The following is a 26,734-nucleotide window of genomic DNA, read 5'->3' on the forward strand; positions in this document are numbered from 1 at the left end:
TTATCATGTAACACAAGAAAAATCAGATCAAAAAGGGGAAAAAATGAGACGCAAACAAGAACAAAAAAAGTGAAAATGCTATGTTGTGGTCCACACTCAGTTCCCACGGCCCTCTCTCTGAGTGTAGATGACTCTTCATCACAAGACCATTGGAAATGGACTCAGTCTTCTCATTGTTGACGAAAGCTTCGTCCATCAGAATTGATCAATGCATAAACAGCAAGATTTGCATGTATTTTGAAAAATAAAAAGCTATTAAAGATTTTTTTAAGTACATGGAAAGGTGTTCTTCTATGGAGAGTCAGTGTCCTATCTTTGGAGTAAGAGGGAAAAGTACCATTACATTTCCATTTATCTCTAGCTTCCTGTAGCAGCAGGAACAACATTCTATCATTTATTAGTCTCCTGCTCTGGGGGAAAGGGAGGGTAGTATGAGAAGATGCCAGTCAACGGGCACGATCTCCCTCCTTTGGTTATTAGGAGACACACCTTTCCATCGGGCACCAAACCTTTCCCTTCCAGGGAGGAGGAGAAAGGGCTTTCTACCAGATTAGCCTTGGGGGAAAAGGGAATAACCAACACGCTTCCTTCAGTTTCCAGCACCTGTTCCTTCCTCTGAATTGCCTAAAGCCCAAAGAGGATTCTATCTAGGGAGTTTAGCTCTGGAGACAATGAAAATCCCTCTAAACAAATTCATTCCGAAGGATAGACAAATCCCTTCCTGAAACTCCCTCCCCTCTCAGTGGTGATTCTGAACCCCTGGAGGTCATTCCTTAAATCCTATTCCCTTTGCTCCACAGCCTTCATTCTCATCCCCTCCAATTTCCCCTCCCAAAGTCCCATTCCCAAGCTCCCTGCTCCCTCCACCTTGCTCCACAGACAGCAAACCTGCTTTCCTCCTTAGTCCCTTCTTTCCCCACTTTATTTTTTGGCTCTCACTGAAACCGGGCTCCCTCCTGATGATGGTCTGGCCTGCTTTCCAGTACCGGGGGCACATTTCCTCCTCACTGAAGACCCTTGCCTCCTATTTCAAGAAAAACCAAGTCGGTTGGCCAAGCGCTCTGTTTCCATTTCCTATGCCCTCTGCCACTATTTCCCCCTTTATCCTCCTTCTCCTCATAAAGACATGGCCCTTTTACTCAAGACAAAACCCTTTCAATGCATGACCCCATTTCAGACCATCTACACGAGCTGACCAACTTTCTAGTCTAACTTTTGATTTAGCTCCATTGGAGCTTTTCTCCAAAGTTGTCTGTGACCTTTTAACGGCCAAATACTATGACCTTTTTTCAACCCTCATTCTCCCTGGTCCACTTTGTATGCTGTGATCCCCCCTCCTCCATATTCTTCTCCTCTCTAGATTTTTTCCTAACAGCTTCTTCTAAGTCTCCTTTGCTAGATCTTAAAATCATGCCCAATTATTAGGATTACAGTGGAAGGCTGAACCCTATTCTTTTGCTCGGTCTCATAAAACCCTCCCATAGATTTTCATTTCTATGCTGATGATTCTCAAATCTATTTCTCCAGTCTTAACTTTTGCTGCTCTCTGCTCAAATTTCCAAATACCTCCTAATGGACATCTCAAACTCTCAATATGGCCAATTATTTCCCCAGAAGTCATCAATTCCTCTCTCACCCGCATCACCAGGGCCTTCCAATTGTATCTTCCTAACATCTTTTCTCTTTGTTAATTTATATTTTCATTTTTGGTTCCAAATTCCCTCCTTCCTTCCACTCCTTTCTCACCATGGAGAAGGCAAAAATACAATAGCTATTACATGAAGTCATGCACAACGTTTCCACATTAGTAATTTTGCTGGGGGGAGGGAGGCAAGAAAAATAAAGTTATAAAAATCTGCTTCACTCTGCACTGAGTCTCTCTGTTCTTTCTCATTCAGGGCATCATGAGTCCGGATCATCAGGGTTTTGACTCACTGAGGCTGTGGTCCTTTCCCACAGTGGCCACAGGCTAAGGAGCAGACTGCTTTCCTCGTTTGTAAAAGGAGGGAACTGGACTGGATGTCTGCCCACCGCCCTGGAAAGGGTGAAAAGCGCAAGTTTATGGGTTCTCTCCCCCATTAGATTGTGACACAGATCCCTACGCCAGAGTTTTGTCATACCTACACGGAGATCAAGGGCTTGTGGGTACCTGGTTTAGGAATGAGAATTGGAGAAAGAGTAAAAGGGAGATGAATTCAGAGAAATATAGATTTCATGTCCTAGTTAAAAACATGTGGTTAGGGGTAGTTAAGTGGCGACGTAGATAGAGCAACATTCTTGACGTCAGGAGGACCTGAGTTCAAATCTAGATCTCAAACATTTAAGGCTTCCCATGGCAAGTCATTTAACTCCAATTGCCTCAGCAAAAAACAAACAAAAAACAAAATGTGGTTAAGGGCTACTTTCATCTCCATCCTGTCATTTAGTATGATTAATGATTAAAAAAAAATCCTTAATTAACTTTGAGGCATTCTGGTCAGGGAAGGTACTACTAAACTTTACAACTGAAGAAGCAGTTCCTCAGTCTTACCTTTTGCAAGATGACACATGGTACTGTATGGGGGGAGCCGGTATTATAGTATGGAGACATTGATCTGAATTCTACCTTGAACACCTAATAGACGTGGGAATATCAGGACATTCAAACCAGAACCTCCTTGGTGAAAGCGGATGTCTACTCCCCTGACTTCCCAGAGTTGTGTGAAGGAGGTGCCTGTGAACCTCAAGGTAGCCCAGAGATGTCTCCAAACGCTTCCTCAGCTTCTGGTTCAGGGCTGATGGAGTGGACTCAGCTGAGGGAGAAGGTGCAGCCTTGCTAGGGCAGGAGTCACTTTCTGCAGCTTGACTTCTGCCCACCAGGATATTCTGGGGATTCTTGCTTTTAGTTTTGCTTCATTTTTACTAGCACAATGAGTGCCTGGCAACTCTTCCCATTCAAAACAGACAGGACTGAACAAGTAAAAACCTGCAGACTCTTTTTTTTATTAAATTCTCCCATTTCATCTGTACAGAAAAAAATGCACATTATGTTCAGAATCTCAGTAACATCTCAAAATTACACAGCATGAACATGTAAAAACAAGGAACGGCCAGAATTTTATACACAGAAAACAATTTACAAAAGAGTCTTATTTTATTTTTATTTCTTTTTTCCCCTCTTTTTTCTTCATTCCTTTTCTTTTTTTTATTTTTTATAAAAAGGCCTAAGATCTCACACAACATTTGCTGTCCAGTTTATTTCAATGCTTTGATTGATTTGAGACACTGCCCTTGGAGAGGCTGACAACATGGTAATAGCGCTAACCGCCTTCAGGTCTGACCCTCCCACTTAATCCTACCCTGTTCATCTGCTATTCCACTGAGTGCATCCCATCTGACATGGAGACCCCTTTCAGAGACCTTGGCACCTCTGAATGGGACAGTACCACCCTAACTCCACTTCAGTTGCCAAATCTGTCTACTACCAAGACTCCTATAATCCGCAACACATCGGAGGAGGGTCTTTCTCTTTGGTAGTCTGTTCATAGGATAAGCAAGAGAATGGGGTGGTGGGTCACCACAGACTCTATTAACTTTGGACAGCCTAATTCCTCTACAGCCCTGTGCTCCAGCTTTGAGAGCCTGAGTGCCATGGGGAGAAGACACAAGAACCTGGACGTACCAGTATGGATTTATGGTTTCCCAATTTGTGAAGGAATAGGAATGGTGGAAAGAGGTGGAATGAGGAGGACCAAGAATGAATATGATTGGAAAGTTAGCCAATTCTAGAAATATATCACCCTCCCCCCCAAAAAATTAAGTTAGAGTGTTAAGATACATTAAGATCACATGGAAAATGGAGAGAGAAGGGGTTCAGAGAGGGAGACATCCAAACCAAAAACCCCACTAAATTTTTAATGCAACAGAATGCTACATTTTATAAAACTAGGTCTGATTCAAATAGGGAAATACAATTATACCATTTTGACGTCTGTTTTTATACACTCTGTTTGAAGGGGGGGAAAAAAGCAAGTAAAAGTATTCACAGTTCAAAATGCCATTCAAAATGAATTGACTGTTACATTTATAGATTAATAGATCCTTTCACCAGGTGGATGAGGTTGGTGGAACACTTCTATATTAAGGCCGGAGACAGCCGATAGGCTGATCTCCCATGTTCCCTGATCCAGAAGTCAATGACTAAGGTCTGCCAAGGGAGAAAATTCTGCCTTGTTGAGAGGGTGGCAACAGACTGCATTAGGAGTTGGCACACAGAGGATGGATGGATTGATTCTGGTTTATTCAGAAGATATTCCTCATTTCTTGAAACTACACTTATCATACCATTGAACCACCCCTATATCTTGTCCTCATTTAGGCTTTGAATTTAATGGAACCTGAATTTCTGCTCCAGGACTTTAGGGGAGACTTTCTGAAGTAGATGGGCAATAGTAGGAGAAATCTAGGGTGCAAAATATTTCAAAGGCCACAGTGATGCAAAGGAAAGATTTGATTCTAATCCAACTGACAATAATAAACACAGTATGTAATGAAGAAACTGGATGGGCAGTTTTCAAACTAAGGGTCTAATATTAACTACTCACTTTCTAATTTTAAAAGGAAGTTATAGGTTCTTGTCAATACTTTTATGAGGTGATGTCAGGCTGATGAAATACACCAGATCTCTGTGCTCCCCTAGGAAGAAAGGAAACCTGGCATTTATTTTCCTGGAAGAAAGGAAAACTAAAAATGTCTATCAATCTTTAATAGTATTCCCTTCTCAACTCTCTCAGAGGATTAAGTGATATGTTAAAGATTCTGGAAGTAAACTCAATTCAAATATATTTATTAACAAAGTAACTTGTAACAAGTAAATGCTACCTGGCAGCTGATGGCAATTCCCTGGAGTTATGGTTTCCCAAGAATATTCTGAATTAGAATTGGGGCCTGCAGGTCTGCTGAAAGGATCAGGTAACTTTGGAAGTGGGGGCGAGAGCTAGAAGGCATCTTTGAGGTAAAGGAGATGACAGCTTTCTTTATAACAGGTTTTGAAATCCTCAGATTTTCCAAAGCCTCAGCTTTTAAATTATTTCCACAGCCAGATATATTTACCCTACTAGAAAGCTTCTATTCTGAAAAGATCTGATTCTCATTCACACAGATCCTGGTTATGGTGGATCCTGGTTATACCAAGAATAACTGTTATACCTGTTACTTCTTTCCAAAACCCTCTTCTTTGGATAATAGCAATTTCAGAGGCTAGAACACTCTAGAGCTTGCTCTCTCCTGTTTCCCTTATTAAAGGCCCCCCATACTTCTAAATAACCTCTTACTACTGGCCCAGTATAGCTCCAGCTTGGTTCTGTTAAAGCCAGATTACTTAGGTTTCTGGTTTTTTGAATAATGAATGACATGTCCAAAATGGAAGATGGATATCTGAGTTGGGAATGAGACTCCAACTGTAAAACACTGGATGTCTGCTAACTTGCTAACTAGCTGTTAAATTATTTCTCAGTAAAGGCCTGGATAATTTTTTTTGGATGGTTAAATCTTTGGATTTAACAAGCAGCCCCTGTTTGAACTTCATGCTATCACTGATGGCAAGAAACTTTTCCCTCTAGGCTGATCAGTGCTGGACATAAGGTAAGTAAAACTGGCAAACAGGAAGTATAGCTCTTGAGTGACAGACAGCCTTATCAACAGGAACAGTTACAAAGGTAGTTTTTGTAATCACAGCACCCGAGTCTAGCAGGTGGCCAAGTTGGTGCTGGACACCTGGGCCTGGAAAATGAAATGGCATTTGCTTAGAACATCATGACAAGAATTTACTATTGAGGTCTCAGTTTGAGACTAATATTGCCCCTCTCAAAACACTTTCTGATAACAGATCAAGAGTCACTAAAATTATTTCCATTAAGCAATGAGAAGGGATTTTTGCTTACTAGTTCAATAATTTTAAAAGGTTGAAAGTTTCAAGAGCCAATTTTCCTTTCTAATTTCTAACTCTGCTAATATGCCAAGAATTAGCACAGTTCATTTTGAAAGAAACAAAAAAAATCTTTAAAGGTTAGAAAAAAAATCTTAAGATAACTAGGGTATCCCAAAAGTCTTCTAGTGGTTGTTAAGCTGTGTCTGACACTCTCATGACCCTATCTGGGGTTATTTTTTTTTTTGGGGGGGGGGGGAGGAACATGGTTGGCCATTGCCTTCTCCAACTCATTTTACAGATAAAGAAACAGACAGGGTTAAGTGACTTGTCCAGGATCACACAGCTGGAGTCTCTGAGGCTGGAGTGACCTTGGGAGTCTTTCTGACTCCAGGCCCAAGGGTCTGCCTGGTGCAATGCCACTATGCAGCCCAAAGTCTCAGTTTAAAACTGTCCTAAGGCTTTGGGAACACTCCACTGAGGGCTGTCAGAATCCTCCCTCACAAGGAGTCAATAGTCTCTATATGGGAAAAACAAGCAATTGAGAAATTATTCCTTAGATGGTAGAAGTTGATGCTGCCCTGCAGCCCTACCCCAGACATCACTAGAAATGGTATTCAGAATCTATGCAGATGATCCCTGGATTCTGGGCACTGGTCTTCACTCTCCCCATCCCCTTACTCACCTCTACTTGGATGGTAACCCTATGAGGGTCTTCCCTTATGGGACTGGGGAGAAGGTGAATGTGCTTAATTCATGCTTTTAAAAAAATGTTCAATTGATGCTTTTTCTTTAAAACACTTGCACGCGCGTACACACACACACACAAAATCAACCAGTCAACCGATTTCCCACGAAACCTCTCCCTTCTCTCCACCATTAGAGCCCTCATACAGCAAAAACCTCAATTCACTCATGGCTGAAGTGGGGGGTCAGAAGGAAAAGAGAATTTATGTACCTTGAGTTTCAAGTTTCATGAATCTGGAGGAAAAAACCTCAAGTCAACTAAGGAAGGCGAACTAAGATAGTCTCATAAACAAGACTGAGGGAAACGGGCAGGGCCACTGGCCTCCCTGTGTCTAAAAGACAACCACTTCTCTTGGAAACTCACACAACCCGAGGGAGGCAGGAAGCACAGCGCCTGCCTTTCGGAACCCCTCCATAACCTTCTCTCTCAACGACCACGGTCTGCGATTCCAGGCACTCTGCCAACGATCGAGAGAAAAGATCGCAAGGAAGACCATTTTCCCCCCAACCTGTGGTGTGCAGGAGATGAAACAGAGGTATCTTCACCTAATGTCTATTTTTGTACCCTCTCTAGCACTCTGGAAGGGTAGCAAAAGAAATCACAGTATTCATATACATGTCAGTCTATACACAGAGAGTAACCTAGATCAGCTGGTCCACAATCATATATGCTCCCTATCATGTCATGGAAATACCAGATAATTCTTGGTAAGGTGTAGGGGAGAAACCAGAAAAGGTGAAGGAATGGAAATTAATTATTAATCAGCCTCAGCCTATATGGACAGTTTTAGGCACATCATTTATAATACTCCAGCACATAATATGTGGACACATCTTACAGGTTAATAAAATATATATTATATATATATATATATGTATGTATATATATATAATCCCTACTGTACATGTGGCCCTCTTGTGCAACCACTGTGACTTTAAGCCCCATACTCAACTTAAGGTACTCTAGGATTGGACCACAATTCACCCCCCAATCCTTTTTACAACTGGGGAAAACAAGTGAGCCAGGCTCTGGGTGAGGATTCCTTTTTCAGCTCAGAAGCAGGAAGGGATGCTGAGTCCTGAAAACACCCTATTCCTCCAGCACCTCCAGGGCTGGTGTGCATGGCAAAGATGGAAAAGACTCTCCCCTTTTTTGATGTGTAATCTGCATCTGGCCCAAGTGGGGAATCACTGAGCTGGGACTCTGCTCCGAGAAGGTTTAGAATGCTTTAGTTGTTGGAATACAAGAGACACATTGAGACTTCCAATGGATCTTTGCAGACCGAATTTTGCTAGCCTATAATTAAATAGTTAAAAAAAAAAAAAAAAAACCTAACCCAAATGAGCCAGTGTGTCTCTGATGACCTCCCTCCTTCCCCCAGTCAGCTGCCAGAGGGCTCTTCTGATTCCAGGCCGGGTCTCAGATGCAGCAGACGGCTTCCAGAGTCAGCTCCAAACTGAAGTGGCATGTGAGCTGGCAGGAAGAAGGCCGCCAGAGGGACATGGGACGCAGCCATTCAGTGCAATTCTGTGGATGGACTGGCTTCACAAAAGCTCCATCTCCCCAGTTCCGTTTCCATTGGCCCAGTTTTACTCGATGCATGGAAAGCTTAAGAATCTCTTCAGAGCCTGAGATCTCGGCCAGTAGCGGCTTTTTGAGGACGGAAGCTGGAAGGCATTGATGTTTCAGCAGAAATAAATGGGACCCGAATCAGGATGGCCAGTGGGGAATCCTGTCACTGGTGTCCACTATCCTGATTAAATGCTGAAGACACTTATGAGAAGATGAGTAAGACATCCAAAAAAACAAGTTGTGTTAGATGACATGATTCCTCTCTAAAGTCCTCTCTTGATTTTTATCCAGTCAGAGAATAGAAATGTATCCAGATATGAACCCCACTACCCAAATCAAGCTTGGAGGTTTTATATATATTTATATATATATATATATATAATTTTTTTTCTCTCTTTAAAAATTTTACTTAAAAATGGTTTGAGCTGCAGGTCAGGTCAGTCTGATTCTGGGAGCATTGGGAGTTCCATTGGCATGAGAGACTTATCTACAGGAAGGTAAACAAAAGTCTAACAAAGGGGGTAACAAAGGTGGCCAGCTGCTGAGGTTGTGCACAGACTCTCATCGTGATGAGGATGCCGTGGATGAAATCCAAGACGGGGCAACGGAGTGGAGACGGCTGCTGCTCTAATGTGGGTGCTTGCTGCTCCGCTCCGAAGGGGGAGGCGGAGGGGGAGACTATACAAGAGCTCTGTACAAACCGGGCACTGGGCAGGTGGTTGCTTTGGTGGCCACTCGGGGCTCTACCTGTCCTTGAGCTCTCTTGTCACCCGCTTGGTGATTCGTCCACACATCAGGCCAATCAGGAACAGGATGCAGATGCCCACTGTGATCACAGACAAGATGTAGTTCTTGGAGGGCGAAGTCATCACTTGCATGGCAAGATCCGAGAAGCCTTCCGCAGGAGCGACCTAGAAGGAAGGGGGAAGCAGAGGGATCCATGCTGAGGAGCATTTGGGGATTCCAGCCCTCCTTCCCCTCCCTGCTCCCAAAGCAAATACTGTGGCAGAATCGGGACTAAACAGGAAGCTCTTTAGGCACACATTAACTCATTCTTTTCAGGCAGGATTAACCAAATTCAAGTCTCATGTTTGGTAGTTTGGACTAGGAGGCAGCTGTACTTCTCCACTGCCTACCTGATGGTCTCCTCCATCCAGGAGATACAGAGCTGGGGCAGGGGAAGTCAGATAGGTGAGGGAAGAGTGAGGAGAAGGTGGCAAGGAAAATGAAACACCCATCATTTTACTAGCTCACAGGGACAATCTCTCAGTGTTCACACAAAGGCTGAATAACCAATGATCAAGAATGTGGAAGACGGGCAAGGGTAACACTGGATGAGAATACTAGCAGCTTACATCAAGAGAGCACTTCTTTGATTCTCACAACAAACCCCATTTTAGAGATGAGAAAACTGAGACGAAGTAACTTGCTCAGTATCCCATAGCTAGTAAGTATCTGAGGCTGAATTTGAACTCAGGCTTGGCGGTCCCTCCACTGTGCCATCTGGACGCCCCAAATAATCTTTTAAGTCATGTTAACCTAGATGACTCTGAGAATCTGTCTAAAGTGATGACTTCTTCCATCTTCAACTTAATGTTCATTCTCCATTAATGCAGAAGAGGGGACTATTACATTTCCCCATAAACTCTAATGAAAACCGAACCAAAAACTACTGTGGAGGAGAGGTGGCAGCTTATTACATTTCCCTTTGGCTCAAGGAATACAAGAAGCTGTATGGCTGCCTTAAGTCACATCTTTCATCTAGCTCACTAGTTTCTTAGCTGCTTAGGTTGAGGGCAAGAAAAACCCAGTTTAAATGAAGGCTTGAAGACATGGTTTTTGTGATTGTAGTTTGGTTCTAAGAAAAAGGGAGAAGATGCTGTTAGGCTGAAGTATTACTTCTGTTATAGAAAAATTTGAAGTCTTGATTAGCTTTTTAAAATAAATTTACTATATAGCACATCACAAAACCAGCCTCGGGTTCCTCTTAAATTTGAACATGGTAGGGGCTCTAGGTCTCCTATATGGAAGAAACAAGGGACAAGAGGCAGACAATAGCTCTCAAGGAAAAGTCAAGCTTCCAGAAGAGGAGCCTTTCCACCCTGAGACTCTCACCTTGGCTGCATAACTCCACATCTCGATGCGATCATTGAGGCGCTTTTTGCACTCCGGCTGCAATCTCACCCGCTTATCTTCCAGGGCCTCCATTAAGCAGGACATTTCTGTGGGAGGAAAGGTAGTCACAGAAGGGCCTAAGCAGCAGATGGAAAAATTTCCCAACAGCTAGGGAGGAGGGCATTCATCCAATAAAATTCAAAATTCCCAAAACCCAAGTTTCCTTTTTATTCCATCTGGTGAAACTAAACCAAGATGCCACAATCAAAGGAATGTTGTCTAACCTTTTAAAAATTTCCTCATTTTTGTAAGATTTGCTTCAAAATTCCATATCTACATTAAGGATAAGCCGTTCCCACATTCAGAGCTGCCCTTTAGCCCTTTTCCTAGACATAATTCTCCAAATAAGCTAGACCAACATCCTCAGCTGCTTAAATCTGGGCAAAGAAGCTGAAGACAATGTCTTTATCCCAGTTCTACAGCTTTCTAAGCCTGAGTAATTCAGAGCAGGTGGCAAGATATCTCTTGGCTTTGAGTGGCCCTCATTCTAACAGCCACTTAATCCAGTAACACCCATAGTTTCCAGAGCACTTAACAGCAAAGTTTGTATGGGCTATGCTCCCAGACATCCCCAGCGCAAAAATGATGGGAACAATGTCTGACATCCAAGAGTCCCTCTTTTTCCTCCACCAGGATCACAGCCTATAAGTAAAAGAAGGCAGATTAAGTATTTAAAGACTTACGGCGCCCTCGCCCAGGGGGGATGGCTGCACAATGATGTTTTATGTCCAGGGCACAAGCTGTATGGAGAACTGGATCCACAAATATGTCTGCTTTGCTTTCTTTTAGCATGTTTAATACTTCCTGGAGAAAAAGGATGATGACAAAGAAAAGACATAAAGACAAGTGGATCAGGCCTATTATTTGCCAATATTTACACTCAAACAAGAGCACTACAGAATACAAATGGCTTTGGGCATGATAGAACCATAAGAAGCATGTATATTTTAATACATAATCAATGACTACTAGCAGTCTATAAAAGTTCACTTGGGAGGGATGTGATATGATGCTGCTGCCAATAAAACTGATTTGAAACATGGGAACAACTCCTGAAGTATACTGATGAAGGATCCCTGAATCCAGCTCCAAGGGGTGAGGCCTGAGGCAGGTGTGAGAACCAGGGGCGGCTATTTACCTTTTTGCACATTTCCGTTTTGATTTTCAGCAGGTTCACTTTCAAACACTCTTCTACCTGACCAGTCTGCTCCTGGGCTGCTGCTTCTTCTGCACACAGGCTGGAGATCTATTTAAAGGACACACATACAGCAGCGCATCTCACTCAAGGGTGAAAAGAGCAGCCAAACAAGAGCGGGCAAACATGCCGGGGCTACTACATGCCTGGCTGCTGGGGAGAGCCGAGCTCCCCTCACCAAAGCCGCCGTCCTCAGGTTGGTGATCACTGGCCCCCGCGGCATTCCCCGGACCCCTGCGGCGTCCCCAGTTACATGTGCCAGAAGTGCTCAGAGAATCACAGCAAGTGCGTGGCCAACAGCGCCTCCTCTCCCCCTGCCCTGGAGGCTCAGCATGGCCTTCCTTGCTGGCTTGGCAGTCAGAAGAAAAAAGCCAGTTGAGGTACCTTGACCCCACAGCCACCCAGATGCGAGTCAGCCTGATCCAAGGTTTACCATGCACAAAGATATTTGCCTGATCCCCAAAGAAAACTCTCCTAGGAGGAAAAGAGCTGATACAGGTAGAACGAATGAGTTAAGGTGTATTGCTAGAAATGGAGGGCCCCAATCCACACACAGTCCCGCTGAGAGCATCAAGCAGAAGGATTTCTATAGCACATTCCACAATAGAGGGAAAAAAAAAAAAAGACTTTCCTTGATTTATTTTAATCTATGTCTTGTCTAAAAAGAATCTCTTTATCTACAATTCCTTTGAAAAGAGATGTGCAGAAACAAGAAACAAAAACAAACCAACTAAACTTCAAAATGTACTCCCATACAGGGCCAATGTCTCCTAGAATCAACATTGTTTTAAGGGATCAAAAGGAGTGATTTCATCTTTTCAACAATTCTGAATTGTGAAGAATCATCCAACAGAAGGAAAAATAATCAAACCAAAGCAGGAAGAGTTAATAGGAAATATAGAAACACTAAGCCAAAACGTCATTTTTGGTTTCGAGGTAACCTGGGGTTGCAATCACTTTATACCCCTAGCTTATCCGATCTTCCCACCTCAAGAAGTAGAGAGGTAGAGGTAAGATTCTCCTAGTAGGGATGAGAAAAAGGAGAGATAGCATTCTTCCAATGCCAAATTCAAATGAGTCTTTTTAGCTAGAGTACAGCTATCTCTTTCTACCAAATAAGAGATGGGAGAAATTAGAAGGGTGTCTATGAATATTTGTGAGAAGGGAGGTAAACTAGGGGAAAGGGGGGATAGGAGGAAGGGTGAATCTGGTGACACTCATCTCCTTTGGCCAGGAAGGTTCCGGTCACAACTGGCTTCACGACAAGCTTTCCTACCTCATCTGAGCAATGCATCTGCAGCTGAGGGTCGAGTCTGTAATCCAGAGCAGATTCCTGGATTATTACTCCAATCTGGTCCTCACAGTCAGGAGAAAGGCGCTGCGCAGGGGAGGACAAAGAATAATTAATCAGCTCACCAACTCTGGCCTTGGGGCTTGGCCCCAACAGGAGATGAAGGAGTAAAAGGCACACTGACACAGAACAGCGATCCCTCTCTCCTCCCCAATTTACCTGATCAGCATATTTCAGTTTCAGGCAGGCAATGACCTGGCCTTCCAACTCCGAGTCATCCTTGGCCTTATTGATAATATTCTGGCAGAATTTAGGAATGTCAGCTTTACAGGCTTTCCTTAGCACAGGATTTAGGCGGTAATCTGGGACAAAGGGAAGAGAAAGGGGGCTGAGAAACTTAATCTGGGTTCATACCTACTTATCTTTGTTTCCATTGACACTTTCAAAAAATATTTTTGGTTTTTTTTTGTTTGCATTTTTTTTCACTTTTTCCCTTTTTGATCTGACTTTTCTTGTGCAGCATGACAATTGTGGAAATATGTATAGAAGAATCGCATGTGTTTGATACATACTGGATTATGTGCCATGTAGGGTAGGGAGGGAAAAAATCTGGAACACAAGGTTTTGCAAAGGTGAATATTGAAAATTATCTATGCATATGTTTTTAAAATAAAAAGCTTTAATAAAAAAAAGTAACAAAAAAATTTTTTTGGGGGGGAGGGTTCCAAATTCTGTCCCTCTCTCTGGCCCCTCTCCCATTGGTTGAGAAGGTAAGAAATATGATACCGCTTATACATCTGAAGTCATGAAAAACATGGCTGAGAAATAAAATTAAAAAGCAAAAAAAAAAATATAAAAAGGAGAAAAATAGGCTTTCAATTCTGCATTCTGGGTCTATCAATTCTCTTTTTGGAGATAGCATTTTATTTCAGGAGTTCTTTGGAGTTATGGTAGATCTGCTGACACCTTGAAATGCCCTCCCCCCCCAACATTGAACCTGGGAAACAAAGAAAGTTAAGTAAAATGAGGTGACTTCATCTGATGCAAATGCAACCTCCAGCACCATCAGTCCTACAGTACTATATCTCACGAATGAAAGAAAATGTGGCTCATGATCAATTCTCCAGAACCAAAATGCACTCTAAGAGTTTAGACACTACAGGAAGCGTGGGAGTCAGAAGGACTTTTGGTACCCATGTGCTATTTTTCCTTCTCAATGCAATGTGACTTTAAGAGGAACAAGAGACTCAAAGCTATTTCTCTGTCCTGAAGCAGTTTTACAGGGCTGTCAAAATTCACTCTTCAGTAAAATCACCTAAAACTGAGAACTGGTGGAGAGAAAGGAGGCTCGAAGGCTGTCTATCTTGGCCACATTATTAAAGACCTAGTAATTATGACCATCACTTCTGGGGCCTGGTGTCTAATAAATACACCAACTCTGACAACAGCCGCCCCTCCTCTTCTGTCTCTGGGGAAGACAGCCCTCAGGCCCTCTTTCTCCATTCTTGATGCCCACCCAACGGCTCGGCTTCTCCAGACAGCCCAACTATCCCCCATGGGTGGGATCTAGCCCATCTTTTGTGGCCATCATCACCTCAAAGAAGAGAATCCACCAGAGAGAAAGCATCTCACGGCTGGCTCATTATTTCCTCTGTTAGCCAGAGGAGCTGAATGAGGAGGCAATTACCTGTGCTCTGCGTAATCTGACGCTTGGTGATCATTTGTTTACATTTGGGGTCCATCAGTTCGCTGTTTTTATTTTGTTTCAAACACTGCAACATGTTCTTTGAATCTGCATCTGGACAGAATCTCTGCAAAGAAAGAAGCCCTGTGAGCAGCTCCATGCACAGACCCTCCCCTGTGGGCTCCTGCAGCCCCAGTGTGGCACATCAATCCTGGACATAGAGCTTGGCCCTGAGCTCCGACACAGGCTGTACGACCAACCAAAGGTAAATGGAGCCTCAGCTGCCTGATCTGTAAAGCAAGGTTAGCAATATTTGCGTTATGTAAAACACAGGGCTGCTGGGAGAAAAGTGCTCCTTCGCAAATTGCAAAGCATTATAGAATTGTGAGCAATCACTATTTCCTAGTTACCTTTGAGCTTTATTAGAGATTTCACTGGCTATTTCTGTATGGAAGGGTTCAAGAGAGAGCAGGCTACAGCTTTCCCAGAGGAAAAGCCAAAACTTGTTCTCTGTATCTAGCACACAAAGATGCAGCTCTCTTTTTGTTTTCTATTGTAATTACCATTAATCTGTTACTTGTGTTATTTCCACCTTGCTAGTGTTGGGTTCAAATCTCTGCTCCCAATGATTTTATAATCATATAAAGCCTGCATTTTGTCTTACCAGGTAGCTTACTTATAAGCTAATATGCACAATGTTTTATAAAAGAAATTTTTTTAAATCAATTTTTTTCAGATCCAAATTCTCTCCCTAACACTGTTCCACTGAGGTAGCATGAGAACAAAACCCATTACAAACATGTATCATCAAGCAAATTAATGCCTACTGTGATAGTGTCTAACAAAACAAAATAACGGCCCTTTCCTGTTCCCTGTACTACCCAATTCCATCCCTCAATATGCCATTATAGCTCTCTCATGAAGGAGGCAGCACATTACACAAGAGCCCCAGCTCTTTCTGCTAAACACCAGTTGGCTCTGAAAATTTTTTAATTTATTGTATATGAAATGCAAATTAATTAAATTTTAATTTGATTCTTGGTACTTTAAACAGAAAATCTTTGTCCAATGACCAATAAATGGATATATTGTTAGAAGAGATGTATCACATCATCCTTGATCTTTTGTTGTAAATAAAATGAGAAGAATTAAGTAAGTTGTTATCAAATGGGCAGACAACTCATGAGCACCAACAGAGAGGCTCAGGATTTGGAGGAGCAGGTTTTATCATACACTGGAAGGTGATGTGAAACCTAACAGGATATTGACCATTACATATTGTGATTAAAAATGGTAATTTTCACAAAAGACTGCCTTGGAAATAATTGCAGCTCATGCACCAAGCTAAATTGCTATTGATGACATGGAAGAGAAATTCCATGAAGAGTCTGATAAAACTTCAAATAAAATCAACAGATACTTAACGTTGGGAAACTTAATTGTAGGAGTAGGGAAAAATCAAGATGGGGAGAAATATATGAGAAAACATGGCTCAGAGAAAAAGAACAGGAGACCAAAAACTTGTTAAAAAAGCCTCAGGCCTCCATACCAGGAATGATAGCTGATAGAAATGGTGAGCACCAAATAATAATATGATAAAGAAATAAACAGGAAAAGACTTGCTAGTGATGTGGGAGTGATCTGAGTCAGATCACTGACTCATCAGTAATTAAGATGAGAATTAGTTGTTTAAAAGGTAGGGGAAGGGGAGAAGAGAAAGAAAGCAAAAATAAAAATGAGAAAGTGATTTATTGTATAACTGAAACCTAATCCTGAACTATTGAGACAAAGACTGAAAATAAAAAATGAACAACAGAAACAACACAGTCACTGATTATAATAATAATTTCATCCGGAAATTTAACAAATAAACTAATTGCCACAAGGAGAATAAAAAGCCTGGAAATAGCCCTTGGTCAGGAAACATGTGATTTATTTGTCAAATAAAGATGTGACTGTAAAAAGAAGTACACAGTAAAAACAAAACAAAACCAAAACCAAAACAGTTAAGAAAGGCTTAGTAAATTATATGAATAAACAAAGTCATTATATGGGCACGTAAGGATGAAAATGGAAAAGATTGGAAAAAAATTACTTTACCCAACTATATTTTCTTTCAAGAATAGGGGAAACTGCCACTGTTAGACTTTGAATGTTACAGCTGTATTTATAAGAGAGGGTTTAAAAGAAAGTGAGGAGAGAAAAGCAGAAGCCCCAATTGTAGATGGCTTTTCCAAGGAGTTTAGGGAGAAGTAAGTGTCATTGCCTAAGAATGGATGATTAGAGTATAGGTTTTTTAAGGATAGTTATAAAGATAATTTTGATACTTAGGAGTCATTAACATCCACTTCCTAGTGATCTTTAAAATTACAACCTGTTGGGCTTCATGATACGACATTTTTGGTCAAACAAGTGTTGGAAAGCCTCCAGAAAGACTAAGATTGTAGTGACAGGGTCTTATGCCCTGTGGAAAGTCCTGCTAAAGTGGACCGCAGTTGATGGCCTTTGGCTGGTGATAATCTACAAAGGCCTGATGACAAAAGTGCTAATTAGCCCACTGTGAGATTTCCCTGCTTCTGTCTCCTTCTATTTTTGGTACTCCCTCAATGGCTATGAAAGCAATTTTTCCTCTGACAGAGGGGTCCTTGATCATGAGGAAAGTCTTGGATCCAATTAATTATGGACCACTGGATTCCCTAATAAATTGATTATACTCAGATATGTCTCAGTGACTTTTGTTCTGGCTTATATAAGCAAGAGAAAGAAAGAGACTGCATGGACCCACACTTAACACCATATACCAAGATAAGATCAAAATGGGTTCATGACCTAGGCATAAAGAACGAGATTATAAATAAATTAGAGGAACATAGAATAGTTTATCTCTCAGACTTGTGGAGGAGAAAGAAATTTGTGACCAAAGATGAACTAGAGACCATTACTGATCACAAAATAGAAAATTTCGATTACATCAAATTAAAAAGCCTTTGTACAAACAAAACTAATGCAACAAGATTAGAAGGGAAGCAACAAACTGGGAAAACATCTTCACAGTTAAAGGTTAAAGGCCTCATTTCTAAAATATATAGAGAACTGACTCAAATTTATAAGAAATCAAGCCATTCTCCAATTGATAAATGGTCAAAGGATATGAACAGACAATTTTCAGAGGATGAAATTGAAACTATTACCACTCATATGAAAGAGTGTTCCAAATCACTATTGATCAGAGAAATGCAAATTAAGACAACTCTGAGATACCACTACACACCTGTCAGATTGGCTAAGATGACAGGAAAAAATAATGATGAATGTTGGAGGGGATGCGGGAAAACTGGGACACTAATGCATTGTTGGTGGAGTTGTGAACGAATCCAACCATTCTGGAGAGCAATCTGGAATTATGCCCCAAAAATTATCAAATTGTGCATACCCTTTGATCCAGCAGTGTTTCTATTGGGCTTATATCCCAAAGAAATACTAAAGAAGGGAAAGGGACCTGTATGTGCCAAAATGTTTGTAGCAGCCCTATTTGTAGTGGCTAGAAACTGGAAAATGAATGGATGCCCATCAATTGGAGAATGGCTGGGTAAATTATGGTATATGAATGTTATGGAATATTATTGTTCTGTAAGAAATGACCAGCAGGATGAATACAGGGAGGACTGGCGAGACTTACATGAACTGATGCTAAGTGAAATGAGCAGAACCAGGAGATCATTATACACTTCAACAATGATATTGTATGAGGACATATTTTGATGGAAGTGGATTTCTTTGACAAAGAGACCTAACTAAGTTTCAATTGATAAATGACGGACAAAAGCAGCTACACCCAAAGAACAAACACTGGGAAATGAACTATCTGCATTTTAGTTTTTCTTCCCGGGTTATTTATACCTTCTGAATCCAATTCTCCCTATGCAACAAGAGAACTGTTCGGTTCTGCAAACATATATTGTATCTAGGATATACTGCAACATATCTAACATATAAAGGACTGCTTGCCATCTAGGGGAGGGGGTGGAGGGAGGGAGGGGAAAAAAAAATCGGAAAAGAAACGAGTGCAAGGGATAATGTTGTCAATATAAAGTAATCATTAAATAAAAAATAAAAATTAAAAAAAAAAAAAAAGAAAGAGACTAAAGATAAGAGAGTGACAGTGAAAGTAATCTGCTGGAGAAACTGGGATGCAGAAAGTGTGTCATGACAAGGAGAGGGACTACACCTTCATCTGAAATCACCGTGAAGGGTTGGAGGAGATTTTTGAATGATGTGAGATGGAGAGAAGTGGAGAAAAAAGTGTCAGAGAATGAGTTCAATTTTTTTCTGCTATGATTTAATAACAAAACAATAATAAAAACAACTAGCATTTTACAGAAAGTTGTATGCTTTGTAAAGGCTAGTCTGTGTGATGTCATCTGACTGAGGACTCAGAAGAAATGTGATGGCAAGGTGGAGAAGACAAGGTTTGGAATAACTACGTGGAGTGTGAGACACGCAATCAATAAGGGAGGAATAACATGCTCCCTTCCTGAAACGAGGGTCTGAAGCACTAAGATTTTGTTTACATCTCACCCCCCCACCCCAATTCCTCTCCACCAGCCCTGTTCTGTCCAGTGGGCCGTGATAGGAGAGAAGAAGTAGGTGAGTAATCATGGGCTGGCCCTTAACTGGCATCATCAGGGAGAGGCCAGGGCGGGAAAAGGAGATCAAAGGTGTGAGACAGTGAAGAGCTAAGTTGGCTTCCAAAGAGGCTGAAATAGGGAAGGGAGAAAAGTGTAAAAACTCTCAGCTTAGATGCCGATTCTATCATGTGCGACATACAATCTTGAGAGTCATCCATCGTTAACTCAAGGGCTACAATATTAGTAGCAAACAAGCATGATTTCCTAAGTGCTGTTTGACAATGGACCAAATCACTTAATGAAAGAGATAGAGGGCTTAATATTACATTGTGATCATTGAATGATGATTAAGAAACTCATTACAACAAAATAGTGCTTTAAAGCTTCTTTCCCTATAAGGTGTCTCCCATGCATACAGGGTTCTTAATTCAAGAATCCCCAGAAGCTTTAACAGAAGGAATGACCCTACTCAGTGACTCTCGGATGATAAAAATCAGTTGAGGCCTGACACAGAGAGATGTGTGCTTGTCCAAGGAATCTGTCACTGAAAAAGGGGGCTTCGCCTTGGATGAGAAGGACCTTCACCTACTGACCACTGGCAGATGCCAGCGGGCTGGTTCCATTGAGCTCCAGAACATTTAACAGGGCTTGCACACCCACAAAGGCAAATCCAAGTAGCCAAATTGGACCAGGTCTCCGGCAGAGCTTGGCCATCAGTGGGCATGAGTGAGAGAGGTAACAAGACAGGGGGTAAGGGCATGGAGCCAAGAACTGAGTGGGAGAAAGAGGGTAGGCCAGATGGCTTTGGGAATGCTGCAAAGTCATTTTTTCATTACTAGTCTTGTCAGTGTGTATGGCAGTAAGACAGAGTACAATGTACTAAAGAAGTAAGAATGAGCATCAGAGGGTAATGGAGAAGAACATGGTGAATGGGAACAGGCCGCAACATAGCCATAAGCAATTCTGAAAAAGAGCTGGAGTGAAAGATGGCATGAGGAAGATGGCCTGGTCACATGCCATGAGCCAAGAAAGACAGGTGGGCAGCCTGAACATGTCCCTGTGGTGGGACCACAAAGGGGTCTACTGGGGGGCTGGGGGACAGGAGAAGGAGTGCATAGATGGGCTGCAACATGCTCTAGCAGAGAGAGCTCCTGAACCAATATGAGTACAAATCTGGAAGTTTGGGACACAGCCTCTTACCTTGATCATTTGTTTGCAAACTCTCATGAGCGTGTAGTCCAGTTCTGGGTCCATCATTTCTGTTTCCTGCAACTTAAAGACCTTCTGATGGCAGCGAGGACTGAGCTGCTTTTTGTTCTCCTTCAGGCACTCGATGATCTGGAAGGAGAGACAAAGTCAGCATGAGACAGATCCTATGGCCTGATGTTTCCCCAACGTATGTTTCCAGCTAGTTGTAAATGGCACAAGTAAGGATGTGCACGTATTCTGACCCGGCGCACACCCTCCTGTGACAGGAGGCATCAGGAAAAGTAAGCCACGAGGAAGCCCAGGATAAGTGGTGCACTACAGAACAATCTAATGATTTTCATGGCTGAGACTGGCTTAGGCCAGCTTAAAGTTGTCACCTGACTGGCAAACTGATCGCCCTGCAGTGAGGAGGATTGCAGGGAGGGTGACAACTCCAGCTCCCTCCTGAGCTTTTCTCCCCACTCCCCAGAAGGTCCCCACAAGATTTACCTGGGCATTGCCAAAGGGCACGGTCTGACAGTAGTTCTTGATGTCACTTTTGCAGGCCTCGTATAACTCGGGCTCCAGGCGGATATCCTCCGTCTGCACCAACAAGGGAACCATGGAAGAAAAGGCGTGAGCTGAGACATCGCACTGTCCCAGACTCACGTGTGGCAGGCTCTCAGCGAGGACCCAAAGCTTCTCCCACAAAAGCCAAAGGCGAGGGAGCAGCCCCCGCGGCTGCCACACACTGGCTGGGCAGTCCTGGGGAAGCACTTCATGCTCTGCTCTCTGGAATGGGAACACTGCCTCGTGTGCCCTGCTCCCGGGGTCTCGCCCTGCAGGGTTCCGAGGTGCTGGGGAGTTACTCTGGGGTCAACGCGGGACACACCATTGTCCCTGACAAGACTGAAGGATGGCAAAAGTGGATGAGGTGACTTTTCTCCATGTTAGTAGAGAGATTGGAACCTGGGAGAAGGGTCTCTGTTGCTATGCAAAGCTCCGATATAGAGCTACAGGACCCCGAGCCCCTGCTCAAGTCTTCCCACAAGCAATAAAAAAGGGTGGCTCTGTGCTGCAGTGACGGGGACCCCGGGGAAGCAGGACAAGGCCCTGTGGGCTGCCCAGAGCATTACCATTTCCAGCTCCTCAACACGTAGCTGTCTGCGGCACTTCAGGGACACCCTCTGCTCCTTGGCGTCCTGCAGCGTGTCATTGCGCACGGTGGTGCTCAGGCAGATGACCACGTCGACCCTGCCAACCAGAGGAGAGGGCCTGAGCCTCCCCTCCTCTCCCACTGACAACCCAGTCCCCCAGGCATCTCTGCAAAGTAATGGCTCTCCTCCTTTCAGGGTCAAGAGCCTAGGGGCAGCTTTTCAGAGACCTGTGTGGGAGGCTCAACACTGAAACCCGCTTTATTAGAATCAGACTCTCTGGGATGATGTGGCACTAAGTCTGATTTTTGTCTTTGGGTCACTACAAATCAGTTCCTGGAAGACAAGGAAACCCCTGGCCCTGTTTCCCAACCTAGCAAACCAAGGGCTCAGCATCTCCATTCCCTGCTAGCAGCAGCCCAAGGATGTGGGAGTTGCTTTCTTCAAAACTGACATGATGGGGGAGTGTTGGGGGGATCCCCAGCTGGTCAGCACCCCAACCCACCAGCCAGCCTTTGCTCTGCTGCACACATTCTGTCTTACTAGCCTGGGCACCGGACCCCCACACTTCTGTCTCCAGAGACTGCAGCTGCTCCCAGCCTGGGAAGCCGCCAATGGAGGATGGATGTGGCCATCTTACACAAGGGAAGAGGCGGGGACGAAGGGGGGTAGAGGGAGAGAGACAGTTACAAGCCAAAAAGCTTTGCCTCCACAACAGCCACAATGGATTCCTCTCCTACTTAGGTCAAGGTCCTAAATCAGAGGTCCTCAAACTATGGCCACGGGCCAGATGTAACAGCAGAGGATGTTTATCCCCCTCATCCAGGGCTATGAAGTTTCTTTATTTAAAGGTCCACAAAACAAAGTTTTTGTTTTGACTATAGTCCAGCTCTCCAACAGTCTGAGAGACAGTGAACTAGCCCCCTATTTAAAAAGTTTGAGGACCCCTGTCCTAAATGAATCTTCTCAGGCTGAAGAGGCCAGGGGAGGAATTCAGGGCTGTTTCTCTAGTAGTCAATGACTCAAGGAGGCTTACACTTTCTATTTAAAGGCAGGGGAAGGCACTTCGAAGCTACGTACTTTTTTTTGATGTTGGGGCAAAGTTTCAACACATCTTCCTTGCAAGCCATTTTAAATTTGTAGGAGAATCGAAAGTCCTTCATCTGGACCTGAAACGTTAAGAAGCAAACTTTTGTCTTTGGAGTCCTGGCTCCTAGCAAAAGCAGAACCTTTTCATAAATGCTTATTAACTGAAGGGCCCTAAACACACACACACACACACACACACACACACACACACACACACACACGGATAGATCTGAACATCCATATCCATACCAGGAAAGCTAATCACTCTAATCAAATCTTAATCCTTAAATTAATATTTTTGAGGTTATTTCCCCCCAATACAAATAGAAAAAATATATATAGTTACTAAACTAGAATGAAGACTGGAAAACTTAGCTTAACCAGTGTAGATTTGCTCTGACTTTATATAAGAGCATCTATATAATAGATGATTGATGAGCAAACCCCTCAAGCTGATGCACCATTGTCCTTTGTTAGAGACAGGGCTCCTTAAACTTTGTCTACTTGCGATCCCTTTTTGCCTCAGAAATGTTTCCACGATCCCGGGGGACATAGGTATACAAATCAAACATTTACTAATAACAAACCATAATTGCACAACCCCCAGATTCAGTTTTGAGCTCCCATATGGGGGCACAAGACATAGTTTAAGAAGCTGGGCCATGTTAGACATACTCACCAGCTGGAAGTGGGTGACACCAATTGCACATTTCTCATTCATTTCCTTCTGGTGCTTGTTTTGGATCAGACATTCCATTAGATCCCCAGAGTCAATCTGATTATCTGCCACATCCTGAAGGAAGGCAAAGCTCACTGAAACTCCAATTGAAAAACAACCTCCCTTGGCTCAAAGATGAATAAGGGTCTGATTTTGTAAACAAAATTAATACCAGTCCAAAAATAAATGAAAAGAAAAAGTCAATTTACATAATGTGTTTCTTATAAAACACGAATGTATGTTACTGCTCTTGCTCTGTTAGAACATAAGCAATCTTTGCTGATTTTAAACCACATCTAATCCATGTTATTTATGAGTATGTTTTAGTCAGGATTCACACATGATCAACCAGGATACTCAATGAACCATAAGCCACATTTTGCTTAAGTTTTCCCCATAACATTAGTATCTCTTTGAAGATTTATTCGTTCTTTCTAATTTGCTAAAGTTTCTTTTCCTTTTGAGATTAACAGATTTTTCTTGGGGGCGGGGGGGGGGTGGGGGGGGAAGGGGGAGAGAACACAGATCCCCAGTATATAAGTATCAAATTTAATTTTTCAATCCTCAAATCCACTTACATGGCAGAAATTCTGAATGATAGGCTCACAGGCTCTCATCAACAAAGCTTCAATCTGAATGTCCTATAGGAGACAAGATTACAATTTGAGTTTAGAAATGGCTACAGTTGCTATCTATACCCAGAGAAAGAACTGTTTTCTTTTTTTAAACTTTTTTTTTTTTTGGGGGGGGGGAAGGAGGTAAGAGATCCTTTTTCTTTTTCAAGGTGATTTTTATGGAAATGTTCTACATAATTTCACACATGCCTTCTCAGTGGGTGGGGTTGGGGAGAAAAGGAGAGAATCTGGAACTCAAAATTTTAAAAACTTTGTAAACAAAAAAATGTGTTTTACTTATAACTGGAAAAATAAAAAATACATATCTATATAGAAACAAAATGGCTAAGGAAGGTGGAGTTTGCTACATTTTTAAAAGTTAGTAGTTGTATTATGATGGAAGTGGATTTCCTCGACAAAGAGAAGATCTAACTCAGTTTCAATTGATCAATGATGGACAGAAGCAGCTATACCCAAAGAAAGAATACTGGGAAATGAATGTAAACTGTTTGCATTTTTGTTTTTCTTCCCGGGTTATTTCTACCTTCTGAATCCAATTTTCCCTGTGCAACAAGAGAATTGTTCAGTTATGCACACATATATTGTATCTAGGATATACCGTGACTTATTTAACATGTATAGGACTGCTTGCCATCTTGGGGAGGGGATGGGGGGAGGGAGGGGAAAAATCAGAACAGAAGTGAGTGCAAGGAATAATGTAAAAAATTACCCTGGCATGGGTTCTGTCAAGAAAAAGTTATTTATAATTAAAAAAAAAAAAAAAAGGTTAGTAGTATTTGTTGGGGAAGTTATCTTTTTGAGTTTCAATCTTTATTTGCAAATTAAATCTGGATGACTTCCTGTTGGCACAAGAAAGTTAGGATGTTCACCCCATCCAAAACTATATGGACCATTGGCAAAAACCTGTAAGTCAAGAGCACCCTATTAACTCCCCATATATACCACTCTGCTCGTATCTAACATAATATAAAACCAGGCCGATTTTAGAGATATGAGAGAGGGAAGAATGTGGCTCTCATGTTCTTGGAGACAAACATTGTTCTATAGGGCCTTAAATTCTCTGCTTACATGAAACTGCAGGGCGAGAAAATAAGGGAAAGAGGAAGAAAGAAACTTTTAATATCATTATTTGGAAAGTTTTGGGGGAAGATTTAAAAAAATTAAGCGGCTTAGAAACATACTGAAGAGTAATAACTGAGCAGTGACACTTGCCCAAATCATAGGCCAGAGGGCTGTCACTTAAATGTCCACATCCACAAATAAAATGACAAATGATCAAGTTTTTGGAGAACAGGCATGGTTGTAAGTGATGGCCTTAATCACATGAATCACTGCAAAGTCCCACTCCCAAGGGAGTAATTCTACATGTCACTGACTGCAACTGGAGTTGTTAAATGAAGGCATTCCAATCTACCTGCCTGCTCTTCATTTAAAAGGTTCCCTCTTCAGGTTGCTTTGCAAGAGTTTGAAGACAGAATGGGCTGATGTCTTGCAGAATGAGGATAAGGGACTGTGATCCTAATTAAAATATGTTCCTAAACCTTTTGCTGAAAAGAAGGTAGATAAGCTGCTGCCCCAGAAATATAAGGTCAGGTTGAATCATAAGGAAAGCAAAGTGGTAGATTCTATTGAATGAAGAAGATTTAGTCAAAGAGCTAATATGAGGAGGGTCATTCAAGAGGTTAGAAGGTTACAGATGTGAATGGCACAGGAGAAGTGAAGACTCCAAAGAAGGAAGTTAAGAAGGTTTGGGCAAAGGGGGGAGACGGGAAAAAGGCTCTCTATGTCCTGTTGTTAGACAAAAAGAAAATATAATGCCCTCAAAGGGAAAAATAGGTCAGAACCAGCAGGTTTTTAAGGAAAAGGCCCTTGGCAAACACATTTTCCTTCTAAGTTGTAAATGGCTTACCTCTGACTCTAATTCTGTGAGGTTGCCCACTATATCTCTGCATTCCACAACTAAGTCATCAAGATGATCCTGGAGGCATTCAAGCTCCTACAATTAAAACAAACAAAACAAAATCCGTGTCATTATGTAATTACTTCCATGATCAGATCTCTGGGTTACTAAGTGTTTGTTTCCTAGTGAAAGATTCCTGATCTATATTTCTTCAAAAGAGGAATCCACTGTATATTGCACTAAGATTTCAATTGGTCACTAAGATTTTATTTGATCCACAGAATTAAACTTAAAGGATAATTACCTGATGCAAGTGGTCACAATTTAAAAAGTTTTTAAAGTCTCAGGGCAAAACACACACACAAAACTCTAAGGGGACAATTCAGTTGGGGGATGCAGAGGACTCAATGCTACACTTTGATGCAAAATCTAAAATCTTATTCCGAGGTTTCACTTGGAGCCTCCATATGTTACATGTCCAAAATTCTTTACTTGAAAATGAACTTAAGACAAACTCACTAATCCTTTCTTCAGGAAAAGAGATTGGTTACTAAGATTAAAGTAATAAGTTTTGGCTTTCTATGGATTTGTGCAAATTAGGGGAAAAGGTTAGGTAAAGGTCTCAGGGCTGGAATACAAATGAATTCTTGTGAATGACAGCCACTAAAACAGCTCATTTGGAAAGATGTCTAAGTATTAAAAAAGACTTAGAGGAGAACAAGGATTTTCAAGTTGATCTTAAGCCTATTTCAAAAAGACTACTTAAAGAATTAAATGGGAGAATCCTCTGTATTCTGAACTGGAGTTGTGGTAGGGTCTTGGACAACTGTCCCGAGAGGTACACTAGTCTCT

General features: G+C 42.2%; 1 protein-coding gene across 2 annotated transcripts in view; it reads right to left on the reverse strand.

The window, feature by feature from the left end:
- Positions 1-2,962: 2,962 nt before the first annotated feature.
- Positions 2,963-26,734, reverse strand: part of GLG1 (golgi glycoprotein 1) — a 136,758-nt gene continuing 112,986 nt past the window's right edge. For both annotated transcript variants that reach the window (XM_051974640.1, XM_051974642.1), the window contains exons 13-26: positions 25,892-25,978; positions 23,926-23,988; positions 23,309-23,422; positions 22,621-22,709; positions 21,523-21,640; positions 20,897-20,989; positions 20,399-20,536; positions 14,574-14,697; positions 13,106-13,248; positions 12,872-12,973; positions 11,539-11,646; positions 11,084-11,204; positions 10,341-10,447; positions 2,963-9,136 (exon numbers count right to left, since the gene is read on the reverse strand). In XM_051974640.1, coding sequence (XP_051830600.1) covers positions 8,969-9,136; positions 10,341-10,447; positions 11,084-11,204; positions 11,539-11,646; positions 12,872-12,973; positions 13,106-13,248; positions 14,574-14,697; positions 20,399-20,536; positions 20,897-20,989; positions 21,523-21,640; positions 22,621-22,709; positions 23,309-23,422; positions 23,926-23,988; positions 25,892-25,978 — 1,575 coding nt within the window. In that variant the 3' untranslated portion in view covers positions 2,963-8,968. The remainder of the gene's footprint in view (positions 9,137-10,340; positions 10,448-11,083; positions 11,205-11,538; positions 11,647-12,871; positions 12,974-13,105; positions 13,249-14,573; positions 14,698-20,398; positions 20,537-20,896; positions 20,990-21,522; positions 21,641-22,620; positions 22,710-23,308; positions 23,423-23,925; positions 23,989-25,891; positions 25,979-26,734) is intronic.

Source organism: Antechinus flavipes, chromosome 2 (assembly GCF_016432865.1).
Source record: "Antechinus flavipes isolate AdamAnt ecotype Samford, QLD, Australia chromosome 2, AdamAnt_v2, whole genome shotgun sequence".
Lineage (NCBI taxonomy): Eukaryota > Metazoa > Chordata > Mammalia > Dasyuromorphia > Dasyuridae > Antechinus > Antechinus flavipes.